The sequence below is a fragment of the Varroa destructor genome, unplaced genomic scaffold (genome assembly GCF_002443255.2).
Source record: "Varroa destructor unplaced genomic scaffold, Vdes_3.0 BEIS01000002.1, whole genome shotgun sequence".
In the NCBI taxonomy this organism is placed as follows: Eukaryota; Metazoa; Arthropoda; class Arachnida; order Mesostigmata; family Varroidae; genus Varroa; species Varroa destructor.
In genome coordinates this window covers 2,413,290-2,439,230 of record NW_019211455.1, presented here as the reverse complement: position 1 = coordinate 2,439,230, position 25,941 = coordinate 2,413,290, and the positions used below count along the sequence as shown (strand labels likewise).

Below are 25,941 nucleotides of genomic sequence, written 5' to 3'. Positions count from 1 at the left end.
TGGGAGTCTGATCGTCAGATTCGTGACTCTGATAGTAGCAAAAAAAACCTTTATGCGTTCGTAGCCGCTAATATCAGCAAGAGCCTCTCACGATCAGTGATCCGTTGTAGCTTTTTCATGAACTCCTTATTCCTGAACACTCACAAAGGAAATACAGCACGAAGAAAGAAGCTTATTTCGGGCTGCATCATGTTCAACATACAATTATAGAGAGCACAGACACGTGCACATACTCTGCTATAACATGCGTTCTCGTTGTACGCTTGTTGTGGATAGCAGCTAACTCTGACCATAGAGTCCACTGTTAAGTTGAATAGAATTAACAAATTACCAGTAAAACGCATACGTTGTACTGTAATACATAACGATTAAACAGCAGTTGACGGACACCTGTGAAATAGACCAGTGTCTATGTGTTAACAGTTATAGCAAAGAATTACATAAAAATCTTCTTCGTATATCTATAAAATAGGTGTGAGGGACATGATCCGCATTTATAAGCTAGTATAACCTTGGTATGTGAGAAATCAAGCAATCGAAGATTTCCCACAATTGTTTCGTGTGTAATCGCCCGCTTGATTTTGGATGAGTAGCATTAGATGAGAAGTAACCAGGAAGTTTTTTATTCAGCTCCTTCACTCAGATGGATGTCGGTGGTCCAGTCGCTTGGTAACTGGGCGGTAATGAACTTATTTAGCTAAGACCTGAGCAGTCAAGCCAGCGACAATTGCTCATCAGTCACAGCTGTCCGATGTCACAGACGGCTAAACACGATCAAAAATAAACGAGGAGAAGTAACGCGATTCTTCCGATAGCTACTGCTGCTGCTACTACTACTACTACTACTACAATTCTACCGCTATTATATAAACTTGAAAGTGGCAAACAAAGTTTAATATCGTGGGGTCAGCTTAGGGTTTAAGATGGCCGAATAGGTCAGGAGCGGGAGGATACCTGTACGAGCAGATAAGCCGCGAGCTGAGCCCTACCCTGAGCAAGAGATGCGTACATATGCTAACGACGGACTTCCTTACAGCTGATGGCTTGCAAATTAAATGATGATTAAACAGTCTGTTTTCTATAAAATCATATATGCTGTTTATCTTCTGAAGGGTACATTCTATAAATATAATGGGGTAACGCTAATTACTTGTGTTGCTAACTGTTTGTTTTAATGTTATCGCGTAAAAACTGTTCGTTGGACTAGTTTTTGGCATAGGTGTTTTTGCTTTTCTCGCAGAAAATTTTTGGCATTAGTATAATATCAAAATGCGTCGACCTCATGTCGGAAACGAAATGAAGAATGTTCATGTTATCTATAGCCTACATTCTGCTGATCGGTATGTTACCTCTATTCCGCCAATTGAGTGCCTGTTCGGCAAAAGAAGCCTGTAAACGCTTAATTAAATTGAGTTCAGCAAATCTTCAGCTAGCACATATAAGTTTATTATAGAACTACGAGCCTTGATTTGCTATGGTGGTAGACAGTGGTGCTATGATTCTTTCTTGTTTTGTTACTGGAAGTTTTTTTTGAGGATGACATTGCTATTGGTAAGCTACCCATTCCGTTTTTAGTAATGGGCGATTATGGTCATTGTTCTATGAGTAGTAATTCGGTAGTAAATAGAACTACTAGAAGTGACCGTAGCTTGCCATACAACCTACCGATGACCGAAGACGGTCGACAACGACCCTGAAAAGTGGGGCGGAATATAAGTTAATACCACTGGTGGGTGCAGCAGCGGGATATGTGTAATAACAGTAGCAAACCGAAGTGACGCCAGGGCAATTTTGTGTGCCCGAAATATAATAGCAGCTTGCCATGCATACCCAAACAGCGCAATTCAACAACTTATTGGGACGTATGAGCAGAATGATAAACGATCGCCGAATCAGCTGAAGGTATTGCAAATGTCCTATAGAAGCCACTTGTAACGGCCAGGGTCAATTCATCAACTAATCGAGCCCAAATATAGGCACAATTAGATTAATACCTATGCGACGATCTGAGAAGTGGCTACCGGAGTTTTTGTTTTCCTATGCTCCGCTGACTATAGCGTAAGTAAATATATACCTACAAGAACGTTGGTAGATATGTAATCTGCGCTGTTATAGACCTGAAATATCCCGGTATCGAATATAGTTTACTGCAGACCGACGATTGGCCTGTGTGGTCCGTGCGAGTCTAGTTACTCTATGTAGGCCGCCGCTTTCTGTAGGAATCAATAAGACCAAAAAAACTCATTCCTCATGCCTAAATCCAAAATGCCGAGAGCGGGAAAAATAGGCGGAAATCAAGGTGGTTGTTTTGGTCTAGAAATTTCCAACGGAAAGAGTATATTGGAGTATAAAGCTAAACTGAACAAGATTTTACTTAGACACTAAAATGTAGGTTAAAGCTTAAAAGGAAACGGTGCACACGTGTATCCGTAACAAATGAAAATATTAAGCTTTTATTGGATTTCGACACACGCAAATAGAACACCCTACGCCTCATCTGCGCAGAGAAGATGTTCTGCAACTGCCCGTGTACCTCATCGGAAGTAATCCTTTTTGCTTGTCACTAGCTGATCGTCTGCTCAACCTAACAACGTATTATACATAATTGGCAGAGGATACGGCATAGATTTGATATGAGCCAAATGCTAATAGTGCATTGTTGCCCTTTCCTACTGCTAGTTTTTACGCCAATACGGCGTCGACCTCGTTCTCTTGGTGTCTAGTAGAACCAAAAATTTCCTTTCGTTTTATTTACGTTTTTGCTAGGGTAGTCTGGCAGTTCCTGTTTGCCCGGTATCCTTGTCTTTCCTATCGAAAATCTTAGTAGGCCTGTTGTGCTTCGTTGGAACCGATAATCACGAAAAAGGACACAACAAAGGACGTGAAACGGCGTCCATGTTTGGTGTCGCAACTTTCCTTAACTCAAGGCCAATGAGTTAATCTATTTTGAGAAAAAAAAACTAATTATTATCGCAAAAACATTCTATTACGAGTGAACAAAAATTAGGTCTAAAGGATAGTCGAAGAACCAGCACTATCGCGAATAGGAATTCGACCCCTCTGTCTCCCGCCCTCTTTTTTCACACTTGGGAATTTAATCCGTAGGGAACCGCTGACCGAGAGAAAACGAAATGCTTCTGCCTCGAAAGCTTCAGGGTAAGCTGTGCACTATGGTTGTACTTTTTGCATACTCTACGCACCGTCATACATTGGAAAGGCAGGGCGAAAATCTACCGAACGGTAAACTAAAAGATACAAACAAAGTGATCATTGCTATGGCAATCGGCAAAAATCGGACGAAGTCCGTTAATTTATTGCATTGGTGTTGCATACGATAAAAAATCTATCTGCACTTCTGCACTTTTGATGCCCGGCGGAAGCACAAAAGCGCCCGTTCAGAAGGCGACAGCGCGATCTATGCGAGAGAATGCCACACAGAAATTTCTGTAAAAACAAACAGCTCTACCCTTTTATCGTAGCTACGATGAAAAAATAGCTACTGGCTACTTCGTGAATTAAAATTTGAAATTGGGCGGGACACAGTGCTACGGTTATTAGCGAACTATTTGCTTAGTAGAAATCTAGTCGTTAAACTGAATGAACGTATTCATATTTGCGGTGATAAAAAATGTTTTCTATTTTTATGCAAATATTTCGTATCATGGATGTTCCTGTACAATAGCCTGAAGCCGGCCTTGCAATTATTCCATAACATCCAGGTTGTTGTAGGCTGCTAGGCGGAGGTAATTTACGTCGACCCAACTTTTGTTCCACGGCCCTTGCGATTAAATAAACATCAATAAGATTATCCAAATCAAGTATAACATCAGCAAGCTGTCGCTAATTGGTTTCTAATCTCACTTATGATCACCGGACGAATTTAATCGTAACAAATGGCATCTGGAACATTAGAGGGCGAAACAAAAATGGAAGAGGAAAGAGCCGACTGATGCGGAAGATTGCGGGGTTTGGCCACTGCCTTGACGATTCCGTACAACGGAAAAAAAATTAAGCAGGCAATAGTTGTCGGAGTATCCTTAACTCTGTCCAACGCCTAACGCGAGCCGCTTAATTTTCTTGAACACGGCGCGTTTTCTGCAACATTCAGCTTACAGTCACCTTTTCACTAGGGCAAGGAAAACTAAATGAAGGGAGAAAATGGGGAGACGAGCACGGGAATTAATACACACTACAGAACTCAATGGGTTATGGTGGCCGCAATTCCCGAAATGTTCCTTCTTGTTGCATAGCGATGATCCCAGATGCATTCCAATGCAGTGTAATATATACCTACACTCCCTAAATACGACATCATTGTCCTTTTTTCCTACTCTTTTTTAATTTTTATTCAGCATTATCATTAACCTAAGCAGTGGCATGACAATAGCGCGTCGCTTGTTGGCAAACAAAAACTAATCCATGTTTCTTTTAATGCACGCGCGCGTGTGTGTGTGCGTGTGCATCTTTTTCTTCCCCTCCCTTTCTCTACCCCCTCTCTTCCTGTATTTGTGTTTTTCTCTCGATCAATAAATGGTCATTTCAGGTAAGAGGGGCATTATCGGGGCGAGCCAACGGTTCACGTTGGATTCAACGATCTGCGACCCACGTTCGCAATCCTTCGAGTGCTGTTCCCCCTGCGTTACGGAAGCATCCTGAGCTTTCGTCTCTTTCACCTAACCGCATGGCGTCACCCTCGCAATTGGACGCGGGCTCTGCTTCGCAGCGTTCTCCTAACCAGGATTATCTTCCCACTTCAACTCCTCCAACCTCTCCTTTAGAATCATCTCCCCCCTCTCAGACTAACTCTAACTCGGGTGCGGGTAAACGATTCTTGCTCGACGATGTCGAAATGAACGTGCTCGAGACGCTGGCCAAAGAGAATCCCGACTTACTGACCCACGGTGTAAATCTCGACATCGAGGAAACGATCACATGCTCCCCAGAAGACGACACACCGCCTGGTCTACACGAGTCTGATATGATGTCGCCATCAAGTGAACAAACTGGCTCGGGTCTAAACTCCGAACGCAACTCTGTCCCAAACGTTGAAATTTTTGTCGTAGCTGATTCTGCCGAGTCCAAAAGACGTACAGACAGTTTAGTCGAACTGGGAGAGAACATCGTTGCTGAGGCTGTCCAGCTAGCGAAGTCCACAGTTGAAGATATGCTTCTGCGCACGCAGGAAGAGAAGCTCGCGGCAGCACAACAGCATATGAACAAGGGTGACGTGAATAATCAAGCAGAAACGGTCACGCCTGATAAGGCACGTATTTCCCCTAACAGCGGGGACAACGGCGAGACTATGATCAATAAAGCCGAGGAGCAGAAACAGACGTCGGAGCTGTTAGACTCGCTAATGAAGACACCGCGGCCGGCAGCCCGTACCTCACTTGCCGGTGAGGACGCCGATAGTTTGTCGGAAGAGCCCGACAACAACGAGCCCGACTCGGAACAGATGCTTGACGACGCTTCGCTTTCACTTCATGGGCACGAGGAGCCTGAGACGGTGAGTGAAGAGTCTTCCTCCTGTTTGGAGCCGGTGCGCGTGCAGGGTGCAAAGAGTCCTACACTCGAAGACATACCCGACTTGCCAGATGACCAGGAAAAAAAGGCCAAACTCAGAAGTAAAGCGCGCAAAGATGTTATCGAAGAGGTGATCGATGAAGATGATGACGATGACGACGAGAGCCAGAACTCCGACACGGAGTCGCATTCGCCATCACCCCTAGATAACTACGTAAGTCCGCCGGAAGCAAAGAATGATGTCTCTCTCTACAAATCGCAAATACCCTCTTCCTCAAACGCAGGGCGTCCGGTTCTGCAGCGTTTTATTGAACTTGCCTTCGGTTAATTCGCGTCTGATTATATTGTTCCAACGTTGATAGTAACATTTTTTTTCTGGAACAAGAACAAAGGAAGCACCCATAGTGCCGAAGGCGGGATTTTTCAAAACGGCATCATATAATGTTATATTTTGATGTGTGAATTCTAACTAGATATAACAGAGAAAAGCGAGCATAAGAATAAACGCTACCCTTGGATAAGGAAGAATTTGTTGGCTAGTGATAACGCGCTCTGTTTAACAGCTGATCATATAGTGCTAAGGCTTCTACGACATAATCGCCGTATAGTGTATTCTTCAGCTACGTCCGAAATACTTTCGCCACCTACGAACGCCGTGGAGTCATGCCAGGGGTCAACTGTGTAGCCAAACTGTGTTGCTCGTCGAACCTGGGTGTTTACTTATGACAAGTTTTCCCGCCCTATAACGACTGCTACCTGCCTGAACTCGTAACTGGTCACTTAATGATGAATGAGCTTGTTTTAAGGGGCAGCCTTCATGAACATGAAGCTTGCGTAACTTTTCTCGGCATGTTCTTTCGACAGGATTTGTGTATGGCTCTTGTCGATGCAACTTATTAATCTGAACCTTATATTCTGCCAGGGTTCTCTTGGTTGTCTGGGGATCTGTCCTAATATATATATATATCATACGCCTGAAATTTATTCAGAGTAAAGTGACCTAGCGGTTTTAGGTCACAAGTTTTATTATGATAGATAGATAGATAGATAGATAGGATTTGATGGCGAAAATAAAACAAACCACGACACAAGCTTACACAGGAATAAACAGTTTAATAGCTACATGCTACCCACAGACACTTATGCGACTTGGCTTAGGGGCTTTTCTATCAGATATTACAGCCACGGGTCAGAATTGTATTGCCATGTTTACACTTACTAAAAATATTTAATTAATAATAATTACAGCGCCGCAGCCGAACGGTTGTTCGTAAAGTGAAAAAGGTTGAGGCAACCGTTATACATTCGGAGTCAACGATGACAACTGGAAAACAGGAAAAGTTACAGTCTTCAGCCACTTCCTCCAATGTAAGTTTCTTCATACAATAGATAAGATTAATATTAACGTGTTTACTTAGAGCTATTGCGAAATTAACACAGTCACATTAATTAACATGAGCGCTGATGCGGTATAAATGAATCATTCAGGTATTGGTGTATATGAATAATGTACAGTTAAAGACAAACATCTGGCTTTTACAATTAAGCCTTTTACACAAATGAAGATATCGTGTCCAAAATGTCCAAGAAGCTTGCTTCACCTGCTTCAAACTGTTGGGTTAGTAGAGTGGACCATTTTTTTTATTTTGGGTGAATTCGACGATTAGCATCAAATTATCCATGCTCATATACTCGGGACAATCGTAAGGAGTTAAACAATATCACGCATCTTCAGTTGCCGTCAGAGCCTTTTTGTAATTAACAGATTTTCTTGCCTACTTCTCCCAGACGAAATTCTTGAAATATCTAGGAGGGCCATCGGCTAACAGTACTATTACAAACAATAAAATATAGGAATCCTAGCCTGTATATGAACTCCTGTATGGCAAGTCAAGTACCTCGCAGATGTGGCTAAGTGCCCCTGTGACTTCTTCTAGGGATTTTTGCTCTCAGCTTTTGTTAAAGCCGAGAAAAAACGAGCTGATTGCCGGAACACGGTCTCGGAATAACGCCACTAAACAATAGCCACTCACTCGTACGGTAGTTAACAATAAAAGTGTAAAACGTTTACTAAACATGTTCTTTACTGGCCGTCGTTACTTATCCTGTCAGAAGTAAATCGTTGAGCGAAACAAGGAACGTTTCGAAAACGCACAATGTCAACTCCGCCGATGGTTAATAACAATTACTACTCCGAACAACGGATTTTGAAGCCGTGTGCGTAAATAACAAAAAATGGTCACCATTGCTAGCCGTTGTCAACATCTAGGCGATCGACAAACTAGCCGTCTGCGTGCTTGGTCGCACGAGCCTCTGTGCCCCCGCTACACACGAGTAGCGGTGCGGGTTTAAGTGATATTTATGGTTACCTCCGTCCGATTCAATGGAGAACGTAGCCGTTTCTCCATCGACTGATCGACTACTACCAGTAGAGTTAAAGCGAAGTCAAGAAGTTTTTCATCTCGTCGAGCTTTATACTATTTGCTGCATCAAACAACGACAGCAGACTTGAGCGGCGGCAATTTACGAGGAAAGTTTCTATTTTTTCTGGCGATTAGAAGAAGGGATCTGTCTGTCTGCTGCCAGCCCTTCTAGTCAATAGATCTCCCATTGCATCATGTTGGCCGTTCCGGCCTCGGCGTTGATCGGTACTTTTACGTACCGCGGCTAGAATATACATACTATTTGATTGAAGGCCCATTATCGACAGGTAAATCGATTGACAAGAAGATAGAAGGATATATTCGCTCAATGTTTTATATATATCCGCAGATAACGACCCTAGATACCACCTGTAATATTGAACCCCCATCGGTTGAGTACCCAACAAATTTCATTCAGGTGTGTCTTTGTAACTCTATATCCATACGCAGATGTGTACGTACGCATTCAGCCACGCGTCTTTATGCTGGCTTTTGTGTCGTATTGTAAATTTGGAGAAGGTGTGGCAAAGCTGAGCTATATTTCTATTCTGTTCTAAAATCCTGAGCTATTCTGAGACCCTGTACATATTAAGCATCGCCGGCTATCCGCGTGATCTGTTGGCACCTGAAGCCAGAAAAAAGAACGCCTAGAAGCAAGATTAAATTAAAGCGAGTCATCGTCATCTATCCTCTCACACTCACGTCGTCTCGAGTGACTGGCCTGATAAGAATCCAGTTCAGATCCGTCAGAGCAGAAAATATTATTCGTCACTAGTCCAATTCTTAATTTAATTTTTACTAACGCCAGCTATTAACAATGGAGCTGTATCTTAGCGTTGGTGGGTTAAAGAAAGGCCAAATAATAGGCTGCTGGTGAAGTAACTTTTTAGTTTTATAGTTACAAATCAAGTTCCAATAGCTGCAACACGATCACGGCTCGAGGATAAAAAGTGACGATGAGAAGATCTTATGCCGGCTTCCATACACATTAGTTGCATTGGCTATGAGCAGTACTCGAATGAGAGTATCAAACAAATGGATATAGATATAATAATAACAAGTATAACAAGGTAGTGCGGTAACACCCATAACACCGCTTTTAACATAACAACGTTCCATTAAGGACGCGTAAAGCCTATTGACATCATGGAGCAGACAGAACGCAACAGTGATACTACAACATCTCGTTACTGCAGTGGAACTAGCCATAAAACAATTACTTCAACAATATTTGCTCCGTATTGTCTATGGGATTCCTCTTCTAAAATAATTTTTCATAAAGTTTTAAAATAAATATCGGTCCGGATTCCACTGATAAAGATGTATCGATAAGCAGGCGACGATCAGCCTGCGAAGACTGCTTCCTCACGAAGGATTTAGATATTGTGATAAGGCGCTAGTTGTTGCTGGTTACAAATACTGGTTATGTAAATAAGTCTACCGGTTGATCTTCAAATGGGCAATATGCTGTCAGTCGATACTGATTGCGGAAACAAATCAAATTATTTGACATTATTTTAGAAGATCATTCAACATCAAAAGCATCCGATAATCTATGCACGTTTGCAAACAAACTTTTTGGAAAGGTGTAGTATTATTTCTAAAGCTTTTGCTCAGCGTAATAGGCCATAGAAGCACTGTAATGTTGCAAGTTTGGATTTGCGCGACGGCCACTAGGACCTGTTAGTGGTAACGAAGTTCCGCAACTCGTCGTTTCCAACTCGTTCGAGAATGGCAGATGTAATAAGCCCTCTTGCTGGGTTAAGCTGTTATCAAAGGATGCCCACCTTACCACCAGCCTGCTCAGAAGGAGGATTCGCCTTATCCCACACCTTAGGACGCCAATTTACCGCTGGCGTTCAGCATAGAAAATGCTTATCGAACACCCGGCCTGTTCGTAGCCCTTAAACAACATCGAATAACATGGCCCATGCCCATGGAGATCTGCATGTCTAATGGATGCAATCGGTACATTTCAGAGTACCCCTTGAGAAGTTGAATCACACAGGGATGCATATTGCGTAATTGAAGGCAGGGGCAGTAAATTAAACGAATTATGATATTCAGGTAGTACAGTATGTAAATTCTTACAGACAAAGCCAGCAGGCCAAAAAAGTCGCAATGTTTTAATAGGCTATCGAAGATAATCGGCTTTTAATTTTCATGAATATACTTATGTTGTCACTAGCGAAAATCGCCTATTGATCGCCTCTTAGGCAGAAAATAGCTAGTCCTCAATAATCGTTTTCCGCAGAAAAACTGTAGAACCAATCTTTTCAGCAATTTTGCATTGAACCACAAACCTGTCAAACCGTTTCGTTACTTTATCATGGTGTCATTCATCTAAAACATACTATAATTTTTGTTTTCCCTTTCACTGTCGTCCTTTCAAATGTGACAGACTTGTTCATCTCCATCAGTTACGTCATAATGACTGTGTCACTGTGTTGGCAAAATCGATCGATTTATCCTAGTTATACGAAAGCTTGCACGAAGGGTTACAAGTTGTCGAGCTATAGTACAGGTGCATCTACTGCTAGACTACGTTGCCCTTTATTTTTACCCAACCTTTTTGCTAACTCAGAAGAAGCCTGTGCTTTTTTTTAGGGTACAAAGCCAATAATGACCCGAGCATGTATCATTTGATATCATGATTGTTTGGCCGAGTGACATAGCTGACCCCCTATGGCCACATCGCCTGACTTACTTGTCAATGCATATGGCATTTTCCGTACCAAAATTTTCTTGACAGTATGGTCGACTAAATAACTACAGTGGCTGTTGTAGCACCTGTGCTTCAACGGCCTTATATATTCTTCATATTTCTCGATACTGAAGTTGTTAGGGAAGTTCTCCGCTAACCGGAACGTAGTGCCTTATTAAAACCTGTTCAGGGGCGAGGCCAGCCATATTGTGACTTTGGCTGATTATTTCCCCCTATTTACTTGTCTTGCGTCCTCTTTTTTCCTCTAGTCAGCACAAGTCAACTACCTGCCGTCGCACAATTTGTCTTTTTTCTCTGCTTATTCGTTGCTTTGAGGGTCCTCCATTTCTTGCAAATATATTCTGGTAAGCTCGCCTGCTAGCTAGATTCCTGTTTGTACGAACGCGCTTATTCACGATCTGTATGTGAATCTGTACGAATGCATGCATTTGTTGAATTACTCAACCTACTGGAAGGACCGGCAGGCCTCTTCTAGTATTCAGGCCTGCATACAGTCCTAAATAATGATGACGACCTAACAACTTCAAAAAACAAAAAAATTAGAGAGAATTTACTCATTTTATGTGCATGTAATACTGAACAACATCAGAACTGCGCGGTTCAGCCAAGGGGCTGTTGAGTCGTCACAATGAATGAAGGAAAGATTGTGACAGGATTTACGTAAATATTAAGGAGCTTATACATGACACGTGTATAAACCGATGCAAATATCACCCTGTGTGCCTATAGACTAAGGGTTACAATGCAACAGTGTAATGTAATATAATGTACATTGGGGTAGATACCTGAAGAATTCTGGTTGATCCTTACATATATAGAATTTGTTTTGTTTTAATAACAATAATATAATAATTATATATATATATATATATATATAGAAACACAATTCGTTCATAGCTTCTTATTTTTGCATTTACGCTCTTGGGACTCACCACGAAAAATAATTGTACACAAAATCTGTCAACTGCTTCTCTAAAATAGATTATGTATGCAGTCGTTTGAAAATAAATGAATTTATAAAAAAAAATATACTAGTTTATTAGGTATCAAATGCCTAGAGTGCTTCAGCTGCTTTATATATATATGTAGCTCGTATTAAAACTTTGCAGTTCGTGCTGTAAACGGAATCTTAGTCATTTTATATAGCATGGTAACCTAACTATCCAACTTAGGAAACGTTTTTCCTTATACGAGAAAACGTCATTTTTCCCTATCACGTATCATGGCTTTTTGCCAACATCTTCTGCTGCTTGCTTCATGTAAATTGACAACTGATGAAAATCCCAATGGGTTGGGTAAAGAGTTGCTCTTCAAAAACGATGTCGAGCCCGAAACGAGGAATAAACGCAGCCCTAATCCGCACGTAACAGATCAACCCAACGGAGAGGGTAACATCTCTCCCGCCTGTTTTGTTGTGTCTGTGTATTATGGTAACAGTTGGTTTCACGGGTGAAATTATACCTTACTATTAAACTGAATTATATTATTGTCCAAGGCTTACTGTATTTTCCTATACGGATTATACATAAAATAGAGCGTAAGACGTGTAGTGACCATGGACCATATAGGGGCTATACAAAGTCTTTCTAAAGCTTTGTCTTGTTCAGTCGTTCAGTCTTACTTTCGGTTGTGTTTTCCTTTTTTTTTTTTTAATAATCATCACCTGCACTTCAGTTGAGCTGTGCTTCATTCCTTGATAGCTTCAACTGTCAGTTTGCACGTGTCCTGGGCACCTACCGCTACATTTTCTGGGAGAGGCGCAGTTTCCATGTGTTTCGCGATTGCTTTCTTGTGGTAATGCTTTTCTGGCTTTCCTTTGAACCTTGCTATTCGGCTTTCCGACCCGTTTCGGATATTGCCCATCGCTTGCCCACGTAGTTTACATGTATTGAGAATGTCCTCAAGCTCGATCTGTACCGTAGCGAATTTCTATCGATAAAAACTAGATAATTACAAAAAAAATGTTGACTTTAGTAGTAAGGGTGACACTAGTTAAATTTCGACCATAATAATGTGCCATATTGGTGATAAAACGTCATATAAAATTACTCTATAGCTATTAACAGGCGATTCGTGACAAGTTCATTTTTCAAACTTGACAAAAAAAAATTCACCTTTGTTCTAAATCTTGCATTCGCTTATATATATATATATATATATATATATATATATATATATATATATATATATATAAGTTTAGAGATATATAAGTCTAGAGACTATTTTATAGCTATTCTTGACAGCTATTTTATAGCTCGCAAGTTCTACCCGACTGTTCATTCTGTGACATGCCAACTTTTTTTCTCGAAAGTTAAAAGAAAGAAGAAAACGCAAAAAAGTTGCCGACTTTTCATAGGCGTTTAGATTCATAGTGCACCATATAATAGCACGCGAGCAGCTTTCCCTCAATAGTGGTTACCTATATATACTGAGTATTCGCGCGCTTATATATTGGTTTTACACTCCTCGCGCGTCTCTTGCCAGATTTAGATTTACCTTTACTTGTATACTGTGATCAGTATAGAATCTCCCTTTGATTGCTTCCTGCTTGTGTCAATCCCTAAATACTTTCGTTCGTATACTCTTTCCGCTGCCTGCTTGATGTCTTTCCAAATAAGCGAAATAATAAACTTTTCGACAATCGTTTACGAGGTCGATTCCTCATGCCTTTTAATGTTTTGTCAGGTTGTTACGTGTACTACCCACTTCATTAAAGTTGGTTAACGTCTATCTCGTACTCCGTATATTTGTCTATGCACCCGGATGGGCAGCGGGGTACACTGATAAGGGAACCAGACTACAGCTACGAATCGCGCCATGCAACTATCGAATCCAATCGAGGACGGTAGTGTTGGCCGTTTCTAAACGCGAGTCCTGTCTAAATTAACTGTATTTTATCGTTCTACATCCTACTATGCTTATTGATTATTGTTGATCAATCTTTCAAGATTTCAATCAATGACCGACGCCGATCTCGTGCGACGGTTCGTTCGTGTATACCTTGGCTGTCTGCTAGTAGAAAATTTGGTTGGGTCGTATTTTTTTCTCGGCCCTCTCTTTCGGCACGTCCATTTTTTTCCAGCGACAACATAGCCGGACCCGTTGTACTAGCGATGATGGCGGCTTTCCGCTGTATCGCTTAAATATATAGCTTCTGCCCTCTGACAGCTTCTGATTGAGCTGTCGTTTGTTCGATTGGAAGGGTCGGATGCCTGATCAGTCACCTCTTCTTTACTGCCAACCTCTCCTTCGCTTTGTTAATACCATGTGCCATTGGCACCAATGCTGTTAGAACTCGGGGTTTATAGTGGCGTCAGCAGAAGCAGGATTTGCACCGGCGGTTTTGCTGGTGGAATCGTCTGCCCATGAAATGGAGGCGTTTCAGCCCTGGTCTGGATTTTCTCTCTGGGGCTTTTCATTATACCCCATTTCACTATTCTGCACGGTACTGCTGCTGTAATTCAAAATGTTCTAGCCCACCAAAAGGCGTATGATTCAGTGTTCGAACAAGCATTTTATCCCGTCTATCGATCTCCTCATAAGAAACGAAGCGATGTCTTTTCTCATGTTGGCTATGTCATGCAGAATTCTATTTCGTGTTCCAAATTCAAAAATTTAGACATTATTGTTTTTGGGATAAGTTGTAAATATGGCGCTGAGCTTGTCGTTAACCTATCATCTATACTAGTTTTGCATTTACGATTTTTGCTGCATCTTTGTGCAGCTTATTCTTTCCTGTATCGTATTTCTGTTCATTTTCTCATTTTTCCACCCAGAGCTACTCCAGATGAACTTTCAAAGGACAAGAAGAATGATGACCTAATCACTACTTCCTAGCTCATTGTCTTTTTCAAATTACGTTGGCTCATCGAAACTAAGGTGAGCTAAATAACAAGCCCTTCACTAATAAGGTTCCCTACAGTGTAAATAGGAACAATATAAAGATATCAACGCGTATTATCAGTTGAAAATATTACAACGGCGCCACATCGTAGATGCTTGACTGCCCGACGAAGGCCGGGCATCAAAAGTAAACCTCTAATCGCGCTACACGCACTAGATTGTGTTAGCGAATCTTACACGAAACGTCCTTATGCTTCTCGAATTGTAATGCATGTTTCTGTGTTGTTTGCTTTATGGGCCCGTGACCCTATCAGTGCTCAATATTTTCTAACTTCCAGGGCCTGACTGTTGCATCCGGCTATTGCAGCATGCTCCTCAAATGCTTTTACCCACTTACCTCGTCATTCTTGTCATTTGTCCTTTGCAGAAAGACAGTTATATTACAATTACGGAAAAGGGATTTAGTCGCAATGGGGCACCCTATGCCCCGACGATAACTGGGCTGTCACTCTCCACACTGGTACGAACAGCAGAAAAACGTGCCCCTTACGCAACATTATTGCATAGATTCATAAGAACAACAAGCACGTATGAGTACGATGGAGTGGATTACACGATGAGATACGCGTGAATGATACAGCTTCAAAGCAACGAATTGGACACCGTTTCCATTATCAGATTGGCGGAGGCATCCGATATCAGATGAAGTCTATCGAAAACTATTTTGATGTCGCTAAGTTTATAAGGACGTCATTTATGTTTTTAGATGTGGCTAAATGATTTCAATTAGTCACACTGTCTTGTACTATGCGGTAAGATCACGAACAGGTCGAATCAATTATCTGGACTCAATTGTTGCGAACATACGTCACTGATTCACTCGATAATTAGATAATGTAAACATTTTATTATCTGCTGATAACCTTTCAAATTGCTTTTTATCAAGATCATACGTGTATTCTGTCTATAAGGCGGAGAGTACACACCAATTCAGTCATTTTACAGTAGTCACATGCTTACTTTCGCTCTTTGTATGGAATCTTAGTGTGGGAGAATACTACTATTCATGTGGCCCAGCAGTTTTCGCTATCTCGCCCATTTTTGCTAGTCCGAATGGGAACTGCTATCTATGCAATAAACCCACACCAAACATTTTCAGTCTAGTCAGGCCGTGGTACTCTGTCATCGCATGTTATTTCCTAACGATAATATCGCTGTCACATCTGTAGAGCAACGCTGGCGCATCAAACCCCTTCGGCCGCTCAGCATTTGTTTTTCTTTTCGTCTCCGTCTCGAAAGAGTGCCCTATTTACAAACTCGTATCGGTGTCCTTTAGCAATTCCTCAACCACCGACGAAACCGTAGCTACCGTTGTAGATTCCACGAAGCGGAATTGCCAGGAAGGGGATGGCCGTGGCGCTGCTTTGTTACAAACGCGCCACGTGCTTCCATAGGCTTCACTTTCTATGACCAACTGACCCTTGTCCAGCTAGTTCAGTTATTATGGCGGTCGTCAGCCGGTATTAGCTTAGACTGTGCGTTGACACTCCACAGTCGCTAACGTAAAACGCACGCCCGCTATAATGCGTAGCGTCACTCAAAAGATCCGCTCCGGCAACAGTCGCTTGGCCTCCCGGCGGCTCGAAATCGCCTTGCGTCTCCTTGTAGTGGCAATCTGCCGCGAAGGCGTAGTGTCTCTGTTTTGCGATCAAGCGACTCTTATTTCGACACGTAGGTGCAGCTGTAGGCACGTGTATGTGTCTGTGTGCTTGTATATACCATAGATCTAATTGTGCCTTTAACAGCAAGCCAGCTGGACGCTAATGGTCTGATAGTTGACACAGAGTAATTTCTATAGTTACTAATGAGACGGCTGCGCTTAATTCGAGCTAGCAAAGCAGGTTTTATAAAGCCTCTGAGGTTATGACGTCCACGCCAGCGGAAACCCCGACGAAATCAACGAGCTTAGCTAGAAGTTGCATGTCTCATTCGCGACCCATTATCAGCCATTATTCCCATCATTCAGACCCATTATCCCGTTTAAAACGTAACTCATCATAGCACAGTAGCAATTGTAGGCGGTGAACACTTACTAGAGTTCAGTCATGTTAAGGTCACATTCAGCCTTGTGACTGTTGCATCATTACGGATTTTTGAGCTCGGAGGAAGCACTAACAATAGCGAGGATATAATTCTGTGGTCTCGTTGCTATTAGTTCCAACTATGCCCCAGTGGTGCTCTCACTGGCTATCTCTATGCAGTGCATCATGAAAGCTCCTATCAGCTGATATCAACCGTACCGTTAGTCCGGGACGCCGGTGTTCGACCAAAAGGTCGTTTAATCGCAGCCCAAAGATATGTAGCAACAGCCTGAGCAGTCGTATTGCGTGTGGGTATGCGGAAAAGATTTGACCAATTAGAGCTTTGTTGGTGGGTCCTGGATCAACCGACCTAGTCTCCCGATTTAGTATCGTGTTTCGTTCACTTTATAGAAAGGAAAGTGTGACGACAACGAGTATATGTCTGCCCCGCGACGCCCGAGTAACATACCCGCTATATGGCATAACCAATATCATGCTATATCATAGACTACGCTCTGAAGTCATAGCCGAAGGTGGTATCCTGTATACAATGTTTCCGATATATGAGTAACAACTAATTGTCTTGTAAAAAAATCCGCGCAAAAAACCTGACCATGCTGCTTACCCTGCTCCATATTGTCGAGTGGATATTACGATCCCTTTCGTCAACTAGGAAGAGGAAGGCAACTGAAGGGACTCTGTTGGCTCCACTTGAGGCGCAAGCAGCGACACACACGACAAATACGACAATAACGATAACAACAGAGGCACAAACGTCACCGAACAGTCAGGCCAATGGGGTGACGGTAGCAAGCAGCAGTGTGGGTTCGTTTTGCATGAAAATTGCCGATTCCTCTAATGAATTCACTTCCACCACCACGGAGGCTAGCAATACAAATGATACAAACCTTATGATTAGTTCAGTGTCACCTAACTTCCAGCAGACAACGCGTATAATCCGTCGCAACGAAAATCCAAACAAAATTGTTAACACCACATGTCGAAGCCAACAACTTTTGCCATCGTTTGTAAAACCAATACCGAGATTGTCACTGCCACAGAAGCAAAGCTACGTCCAGAATGCAGTCGAAAATAGGATCTGTAACGGGCATGGATCTATGCCGCTTTCGCCTGAAAGGGCGCTTCGCTCGCGCGAAAATATACCATCGATCAGTATTGAATGCCTTGTGAGTGCCTGTCAAATTTTCTTTTTTTTTAGGTGTACTTTGTCGTTGTGTTGTTTATGTGTGTCGGTATATAGTACGTTTAAAAGTCAAGTTAACTATGCAGTAACTACTATACAGCAGTAAATAGTTAGTTGTGGAAGTATCTGGATAGTATGACGATCCATCAATTGATAGTTCGTTGTGTTCAGTTTGGGTATGCTATGAATAAATTCCAGCGTGCTTAAATAACGGTTCGACAATAACGCTCAACGTAGCCTTTCAAAATTATGTAGTACAATTAGCTATTCTCGGCACCCGCAAGTTCTGCATTGCGTCTTCCACCCGAACACCCAATCGATATAACTGAACTTTTTTTTGCCTCCGAATTTTAGCACTTTTTCCTAACATCGTTTACTTTGTATGTTGTGTGCGGTTTGATGCATGTGCTCGGTATGTGCCGTTATGGCGCAATAACGGATTATTTGATTGGTGAATGTGTTTACCCTGATGTGCTGACGTTATCACTACGCCGATGATCGTCCCGCTGGATTCGGCTCTGTATTACTGCTGACCGCACGATCGGTCCGCGATCGCTACGATTATCTCTGGTGTGGCTATAAACATTACATGTGTGTACATCTCGCTCGATTCCTGCCCTGCATTGTTTGCCTACCGGCAACTAAACGCCTGCAGAAAAATGCCTATGACAGCCTGGCCCAGGCGAAGCAAGGTGGCGATTCTGCCACCTTGAGCAAACCTACCTCGTGTCCTGATGATCTTGTCCCAGTCAACATTAATGCATTGGTAAGTTTGTTACGCATGCAGTTCGCTAGATCATAATTCCGCCCTGGTTTTTCGTTGCAGTAAGTATAATAACATAATAAAGTTATACGAACTTCTATATAGGGATATAGATTAATTCAGTATGTACAATGTCGACTAGCAGTTCTGAATAGAACGGAGCTGCTTAAGCACGTCTCACCTGCTTTTAGGGAACTATTCTATCATTGTAGATATGAACGGAGTATCAGTACATTATCCGAGATAAAACTCATAGAAAATAGGCGTGAATTTCGAAATAGATATTCCCTTTGCGGGAAATATAGCAGTTGCTGTTTTCCAAGTTTCTCCAAGTTTTTTGCTCGCGCGTCCGATACCAGTTTTTCCATGCTAACGTCACGAATTCGGATTCTGCAGATACGGACATTTTACCGAGTAAAGGCATTAGGCATTTTTCATTTTATTTGATTAGCAGCAAGGGACTCTATCACTTAGCTAACAGGCGAACTTGAACAAGTTCTAACTAAGAATACAGGACGTCGAACTTGAAACAACTAGCATTTTTTTTTAACTACGGAGAACTATCTACGGCCGTATAATAGAATCTTGCGCTAAGTAAGAAAATATATTTAATTAAATTACTGCGTGTTCATGCACGGATGCAGATAGAGCAGCCTTTTGAGGGGCTTTGATGTGTCGCTACGCACACGCACATACGTATAGCTCATTTGTGTAGCATTTTTATTGGTAACAATTGAATTAATTAGCAAACGTATTTGGGGTCTTGGGCTAATTTAGTGTGCACATCAACGATATGTAACCCAGGCCAGAGCTTATAGTACCAGGGTCTTCGTTTATTTCTAATGACCCGTGCGTCAATCAATAGAAAACTGACCGCACTGTCTTCTCCAAGCAACTACACGTCTCGTAATTGCGTACGTGGATAACAAGCTAAGCGCAAATACGTGACAACAACTGTGATCGCCCCGAGCGGTCGTAGTTTCGTAATGAAGATTTTCCGACACCGCTTCAATGGCATCTTCTTACAATTAATAGGTGCAAGCATTAGGTCTATATTTAATATAGTTGTTCAATCTGTGGAGCATTTCAAGCAATAGAACAAACTTTTACTATCAATTCTATCTAGTAATTGCTGGATCATAAAGTTCAGAATAGTAATCAGTGGTATATTTCAATTATATCTTATACTCTATTAAATATTGGAACCCCGTTACGGTAAATTTCGCAAGCTGTTCGAGTTAGCCAGTGGTCCTCGACAGGCCTTTGACGACCAGGTAATAAACGAATTTATGCAGCCCACGTCAACTACTATGCATCTAGTGGTACAACAATAAAATCCACGGGCTGTAACAAATGCTAGACGGTTAGGGGAGTGCCGTTTTGCTTTTGCTTGGCCATTGACCTTGACCTGATTTGTACAGCTATGCTAGACAGAAAATTTATCTGTCACTAGTATTATCTAAGCATAAACTCAACTCACGATCAATATAGTATCGATGTACGCTGAATGCTAGAATTTATTTCTCCCTATATATCAAACGCCCTATATTGCAAATAATCTTTTTCAGCGTGAAAAGACTTCAATTCATTTGCCTTCAAAGAGCTGAAAGAAACTCGACTCCTTTCAACGCTGATCCGCCCTTCTTGTCGGCATTTACTTTACACTGTAGGATACCATCGAAGAATAGAATAGGCCTTTCCATTATAAATGGATATAAAAAAAATTGCTTCTTGCGCTTTCTGGGTTTCTCTTAGCTGGTTCTTGTCAGGCAACAGCATCAAAGTGACACTCTTTCCTCTTTGTTCGCGTAGCTGATCAGGCAAATTTGCTATCTCAAATAAGTGCGCTTATGTTTTTCTCATCCGCTTTGTGAGCACTTTTCGAGCGAACTTCGAACAGGTAAATATGTCCTGCATACAGCGGCGGCAGGCCTATTCAGAATCAATTCGGTTTCGCAAGTGAACTTACGGTTCCGCGCGTACGATACGAGGGCGCGGCTCAGAGAAGGTAGCGTACCCATATCGGCGAAGGCGGCCGTGGCGCCGATGTTGGCATTCGAGGCAGAACCCAGAAAAATACCAATTCTGCGCTAATGTTAGGCGAGTGACACAATATCGCCACTTAATTTTCTCAGAAGCGTTTGGCCAGTCATTGCTCTTTTGGGTTAGCTAGGTCAGCTAGCATGTTTGCTGTCATGTATCTCCCAGTGGGAAGTGAGCGCGCTCCTGCTGAAGGCGCTGCCGTTGGCAATTTTAGTTGGCTTCAGCCCAAAAGATGCTGACGATAGAAACCAACGGGAGCAGGTCTATGAAGCAGTCTTGAGTCGAGTCGAGTCGATCGATCAAAAGCGTTGAGGAAACCTCAGATATGAAAAGCGAGCAGATCCGTTTTTCCTTCTCGTCCTCTTCTCCTTCCGGTTTGTCTTGCGTTTCATGCCGCTTTAGATTAGCTCCTCCAGATGTAGGAGTTCGTCTTGTTATTAAGTGTTTTATCTCGTTAGCGACTGACGTCGATTAAAGTCGCTGAACCCACAGCCAGCATCATAAACGCCCTTACTATGACTAACTGTCCGAACAACTCAGTTCTTATTAATAACGTTTTTAGAAGATAACGACTTATGATATCTAAAATAACTTTAAATTATTGTTTCTAATACTATATTTGGAAAGGCTCTAATGTTATAGTATAGATATCAAGCCCTGATTTCTATCAGTCAAGATACAATGCAATATCATTGTGTATACAAAGCGATGTATAAATCAAACATGCATTTGCCGCTTGTTATGATTTATATGGCAACGTAGATTGGATCTGCTGTACAACCTTAGTGCGTCCTCTACTAAGCTTCGAAGCCTGTATGTGCACGTAAGCTGATGTATATAGTGATAAAAGAAAATATATGCGCTTTTTTTTATCTTTTTCTCTTTTCTTATTCTTTACTTTCGTATTCTCTATCTTTCCTTCGTCCTTTCTTCCTCTATATAGATATATATATATATATATATATATATATATATATATATATATATATAATTACAGAACTCATAAAGAAGTTTATATATCAGAAGAGTTACAAAACGATTCAGGCATGGGGTTTACTCATTGTACTCACTGGCCTCAGATATATAACATTTAAATCTGCCTAACATTTTAATTGGAGCCTCTTCGTTTTGATTTATTTCGCTCTCTTCCTATGCTAAGGCATGCCCAATACGATCATGTCAAACTAGCAACATTTTTGTCATCCTTGACTAATGAGCGCTTTTTTCGCGGTAATTTTTAAAGCTTTTATAACTGGAAACGTTTATATGTTGTCTCTCGAATACGTAAAGAAAAACACGCAACCAGGTTCATATGCTAGCTTCTGGGGTAGGCGCTCTACTTCGTGCCATTGTAACAATGTTCAGTCACTTCTATATCAGAGGAAAATCGTCCCTCACATCTCAGAGATATGTTCGCCTTTACTATGCCCATTACCGAAACTTTTTTAATGAATATTATCACCGTCGCGTGACTCCTGTGACGCAATCCTGTTTTGCCTCGCTTTTCTCGTACCGTATTTTACCTGATCAGCGGGCCCGCTATCTTAGCCTGGTCCGAAGGGACTGTCCGTTAGGCCGAACTAGCCCTGCCGAGTCGCATCTTCCCAGAGCGAGCGTCAGGAAATCCGTATCAGGCCCTTCCAGGATCCGTCACCTTGTAAGTTGTCGTCGTGCCACCGACCCTGGTTCGTCTAACCTATTCATGGGAGTTCGTGAGATTCATGGGGTGGTGTGTCCTCGCGTGTGGCGTGTCACGGTGTTGGAAACAAACAAACATAATAAGAACAACGCACACAGGGGAAGCGTATTTATTCTGCAGTTTGCTCTGAATTCAAGTAAGCGACGTGAATTAACCCAACAAGTCTGTGCGCTTCTCGAACCAATGCCTATGTGTGTATAAGGAGAAAGAAGATCTGTGTGTACCACGAAGTAAAAGCATGCGTCGGTAAAGTTTGCAAATGCCTAAGGACTCAGTGTACTGGAGTAATAGAATTTTAAAAGGACAATGGAGGCACACAGATCCGTTGTTCAACTGTGCTCTCTATCTAACTAATGATCATCGTGCTACATACCTGCTAGTATAACGTGCCTGATTAAAACGTAGTCTCCCACGGGCAGTAAGCGCTGGCGGATCGAAATCACTCTATCTATATTAATCGGTTCTAGGTAACTATATCATATCAAACCTTAGGTACCACTCAACTTGTTACTCATATCGGATTATGTTAACGGAATTATTACCAATTGCACTAGGGTCTGAAAGGATGGCTAGAACTTTTTTTTTTTTGATACCACATCTCAGAACATCGTCCCAGATAACTGTGTGTGTCTCTTTGAATGACGGGTCCATTTTGAGATGATAGACTCGATGTTGCCGGGCAGTGAGCTTGTTAGCGAGATGTCATAGTTTTATCGGACTCATTAAAGATTGAAAATAACGAATTAAGTGGAGATCAGTAAACAATCCGACATGTGGGCCAATGTTGAAAATGTATGCGATGTGTATTATGACAAATGTTAGCTCTGGAAGCGAGTGGTACATTTCTATCTCTATGAATATGTTGCTCTAACTTGCGCGTTTCTGTGGATTGTGTCGAGCCCTAGCCTATATCAACAATTATCATGAATATACAATGAGCCATACGCTGGGTCCTTAGCGTTTTGGATTTTTGTCGCAGCCCCTGCTCCGCTGGAAGTTTAGGGCGATGAGACAATTTTGAAGTTGTGGTGAAAGATGATTTCGGTGATGGAAGTGTGACGTATCGCACAATACAAAGCATACTGCTGCAATCGGGCACAACGATTAAGTTAACAATTCGTTCTGACGGCAATAAATACTCCCGCCAAGCACTGCTAGAAATATTCTGTTGTTCAATGAATGGGTGAAAATTCATTTATTGAACAACGTGCAGAAAATGTATCCATTTCATCACTAACTAAATTGTGCCTGCTCATACTTCACGTTAACTGTTGTTCCTCGTATTATATGACAGATGGGGTTCTCCCTCTGTTTCATAGAACTGGAGCGTAGCGTGCTCTATATTGCTGTTCTAATGCGCCTGTTTTTGCCTGTTAAGGAATCGAAGCAGAATTACGCACATATATATATATATATATATATATATATATATATATATTGATCTAATGCTGTTGGGAAAGAAGCGCTGGGTCTACAACGTAAAATATCGTTTCATAGAAGTACTTCCTCTCAGACATAGGCTCGAAAAATGGGTCATTTATGCATACCCGTATTTGTCCTTTGTTCTTCTCTGCAGCGTCTATAGGGAATTATCTGTTTTTGGTTCCATGTTAGTTGTACGCCCATCTAAAAGGAACAATTGGGCGCGTCATACTAAAGGAACGGACACATTGTGTAGGTCATAGAAAATTATGGTTGGGTATCGGTTAAGAGTAGCTTGTGATTTATGTCAGCTTAAATAAAAACGTCCCGCCCGTCAGTCACCTTTTACATACTTCATGGAAGAAAAACCAAGTCCAATTCATTCATCTTAATTCATGCGAGTAACACACGGCCCGCTAAAGATAGGTAAACGAGTAGTAGTAGTACTTCAGAAACGCGATTTGTATAACCCCATGACTATTGACCACACAATTAGGTTCGACGAACCTTTATACCAGACAAAAAAGGCGACTTCAATACGTTCGACAGTGATTAACGGTTAGGCTTCATTGACCAAGGTAGTGTATTAGGTTTTGTGACAGGCAAGCAGGCCGACAATCTACAATGAATAAAAGAAATGAAAGAAGAAAGTCCAAAATTCAAAAGGACACGTGCCTGCATCAACTTCGTCACCTCGGACTATTTTCGTATACATTATGTGCCTGCTTGTGCAATCATGACCACACTGGTGGAGGACATGCACCGTGCAGTAGATTGTTCAGTGTTAAGCAGAGAACGCTGTACGTGGTCTTTTGTTGTTCTTGTTGTGTGTTGCTTATCATTAATTAGCCTAAAGCTGCACGGAAAAAATTGACGGAAGGCGGTTTGATAACGTCTATGCTACCATCTGTACTTGTGTTCTAGCGCGAAAGCTTGACCAGGCAGACGAGCATCCATGCTGCCCGGGAAGCTTCGCCCATCGAGGATGTGAAACTCAGTGTGGACAAAAAGAAGCTCCAGAACCAATTCAGCGTGGAATCAGGCGACGTGGATGGTAAATGTAAGCGGTGTCAGGGAACCGTCTACCCCGCTGAATGCGTTCGCGCCGAAAAGGCTCAATACCACAAGAAGTGCTTCACTTGCAAGGAATGTAAGAAGTCACTGAGGTAAGTCTCTGAGTCAGAGTCACCGGGGGAATTGCACCCCGTTTTCGTAGCGCCATTTATAAGCTGAGATTTGGGAACGTCGTCATAGTTCAAGTAGTTGTGCATTGCGTTCTTCCAGTGAACCCAGTTCCTTCGACGGTTTGTCCTTTCGACATCTACGTTCGCGCTTAAGTAGATATAACGGCGTTATGTCCATTATTTATCCTTAATAAGCTTTTCTGCGAAGCATTGCGTGTTAGTCAATATGCGCATCGTCGGTTTGAGAGGAGATTTGTTTAACAAACGGAAAATCACTACGGTGGTACTATTTGTACAAGAAGACTGCGCGTGCCATATGTGGCCTCACTTGAATCCACAGGATGCTTAGTCTTCATTTTTGTTCGCCAATTTTTGTGCAGTTTAAAGCAAATAGATTGTACATTGTAGTTTTCATGCGTCTAACTTGTAAGTGATGACGAATTGATCTGTACGCGGCTAGCATAGAGAAATCTCCCTTAGGTTGAGCAAAATATCCGCCGGCCTATAGTAAGTACATCGCCGGTAGCGGATCTTACGTATTTTAACGTGTTTTGATTATTAGTTAGCGATAGTTCACTACAGCAAATTATCTTAATTTCGCCGGCAAACCAGACTCGATCGAGCTCCACAGTGATATGCCACAAGCCGAAAAAACAAGCAGAGGTTGACCAAAAAAGCAAATAGGATTTTTTAACTTAATTTCTTAAATTTAAGTAAGAGGACAGTGTTGAGACTAATCGTTAACCTAACTCGAATTCCGGCCGATCGTCATTTATTATAGAAAGAATTGAAATTGGGTTGCTTTCTGCATTGGTGGTTGGAGCAGTAGAAATTGGAACTACGTTGCACCTAGCGACGACTTTAGCCGATTGGACCTTGAGTGGTCAAAGCGACCCGAATTTCAGTTAGCTCTGTGAAGGATCCCACGATTTAGGTTCTGTTTGGGGATCGTCATTACTACTCGAATTTTGCCTATCAGAACGGCAAAGCTCGAGTGGGTTGATGCTAATATAAGCAAAAAAAGCAGCAAA

The 25,941-nt window shown here is 41.9% G+C and overlaps 1 protein-coding gene across 11 annotated transcripts in view; it reads left to right on the top strand.

Annotated features, from left to right (window-relative positions):
* Positions 1-25,941, top strand: part of LOC111246034 (uncharacterized) — a 130,001-nt gene that overhangs the window by 53,443 nt on the left and 50,617 nt on the right. For 7 of the 11 annotated variants that reach the window (XR_002671557.2, XM_022795229.2, XM_022795226.2 and 4 more), the window contains exons 3-7: positions 4,544-5,737; positions 6,772-6,891; positions 17,537-17,782; positions 18,455-18,565; positions 24,651-24,892. Coding sequence is in view for 10 of the 11 variants with exons in the window: in XM_022795229.2 (XP_022650964.1) it covers positions 4,544-5,737; positions 6,772-6,891; positions 17,537-17,782; positions 18,455-18,565; positions 24,651-24,892 (1,913 nt within the window). In the remaining variant the exon portion in view is untranslated. The remainder of the gene's footprint in view (positions 1-4,543; positions 5,738-6,771; positions 6,892-17,536; positions 17,783-18,454; positions 18,566-24,650; positions 24,893-25,941) is intronic. The other 4 variants (XM_022795224.2, XM_022795228.2, XM_022795230.2 and 1 more) reach the window with 4 other exon arrangements.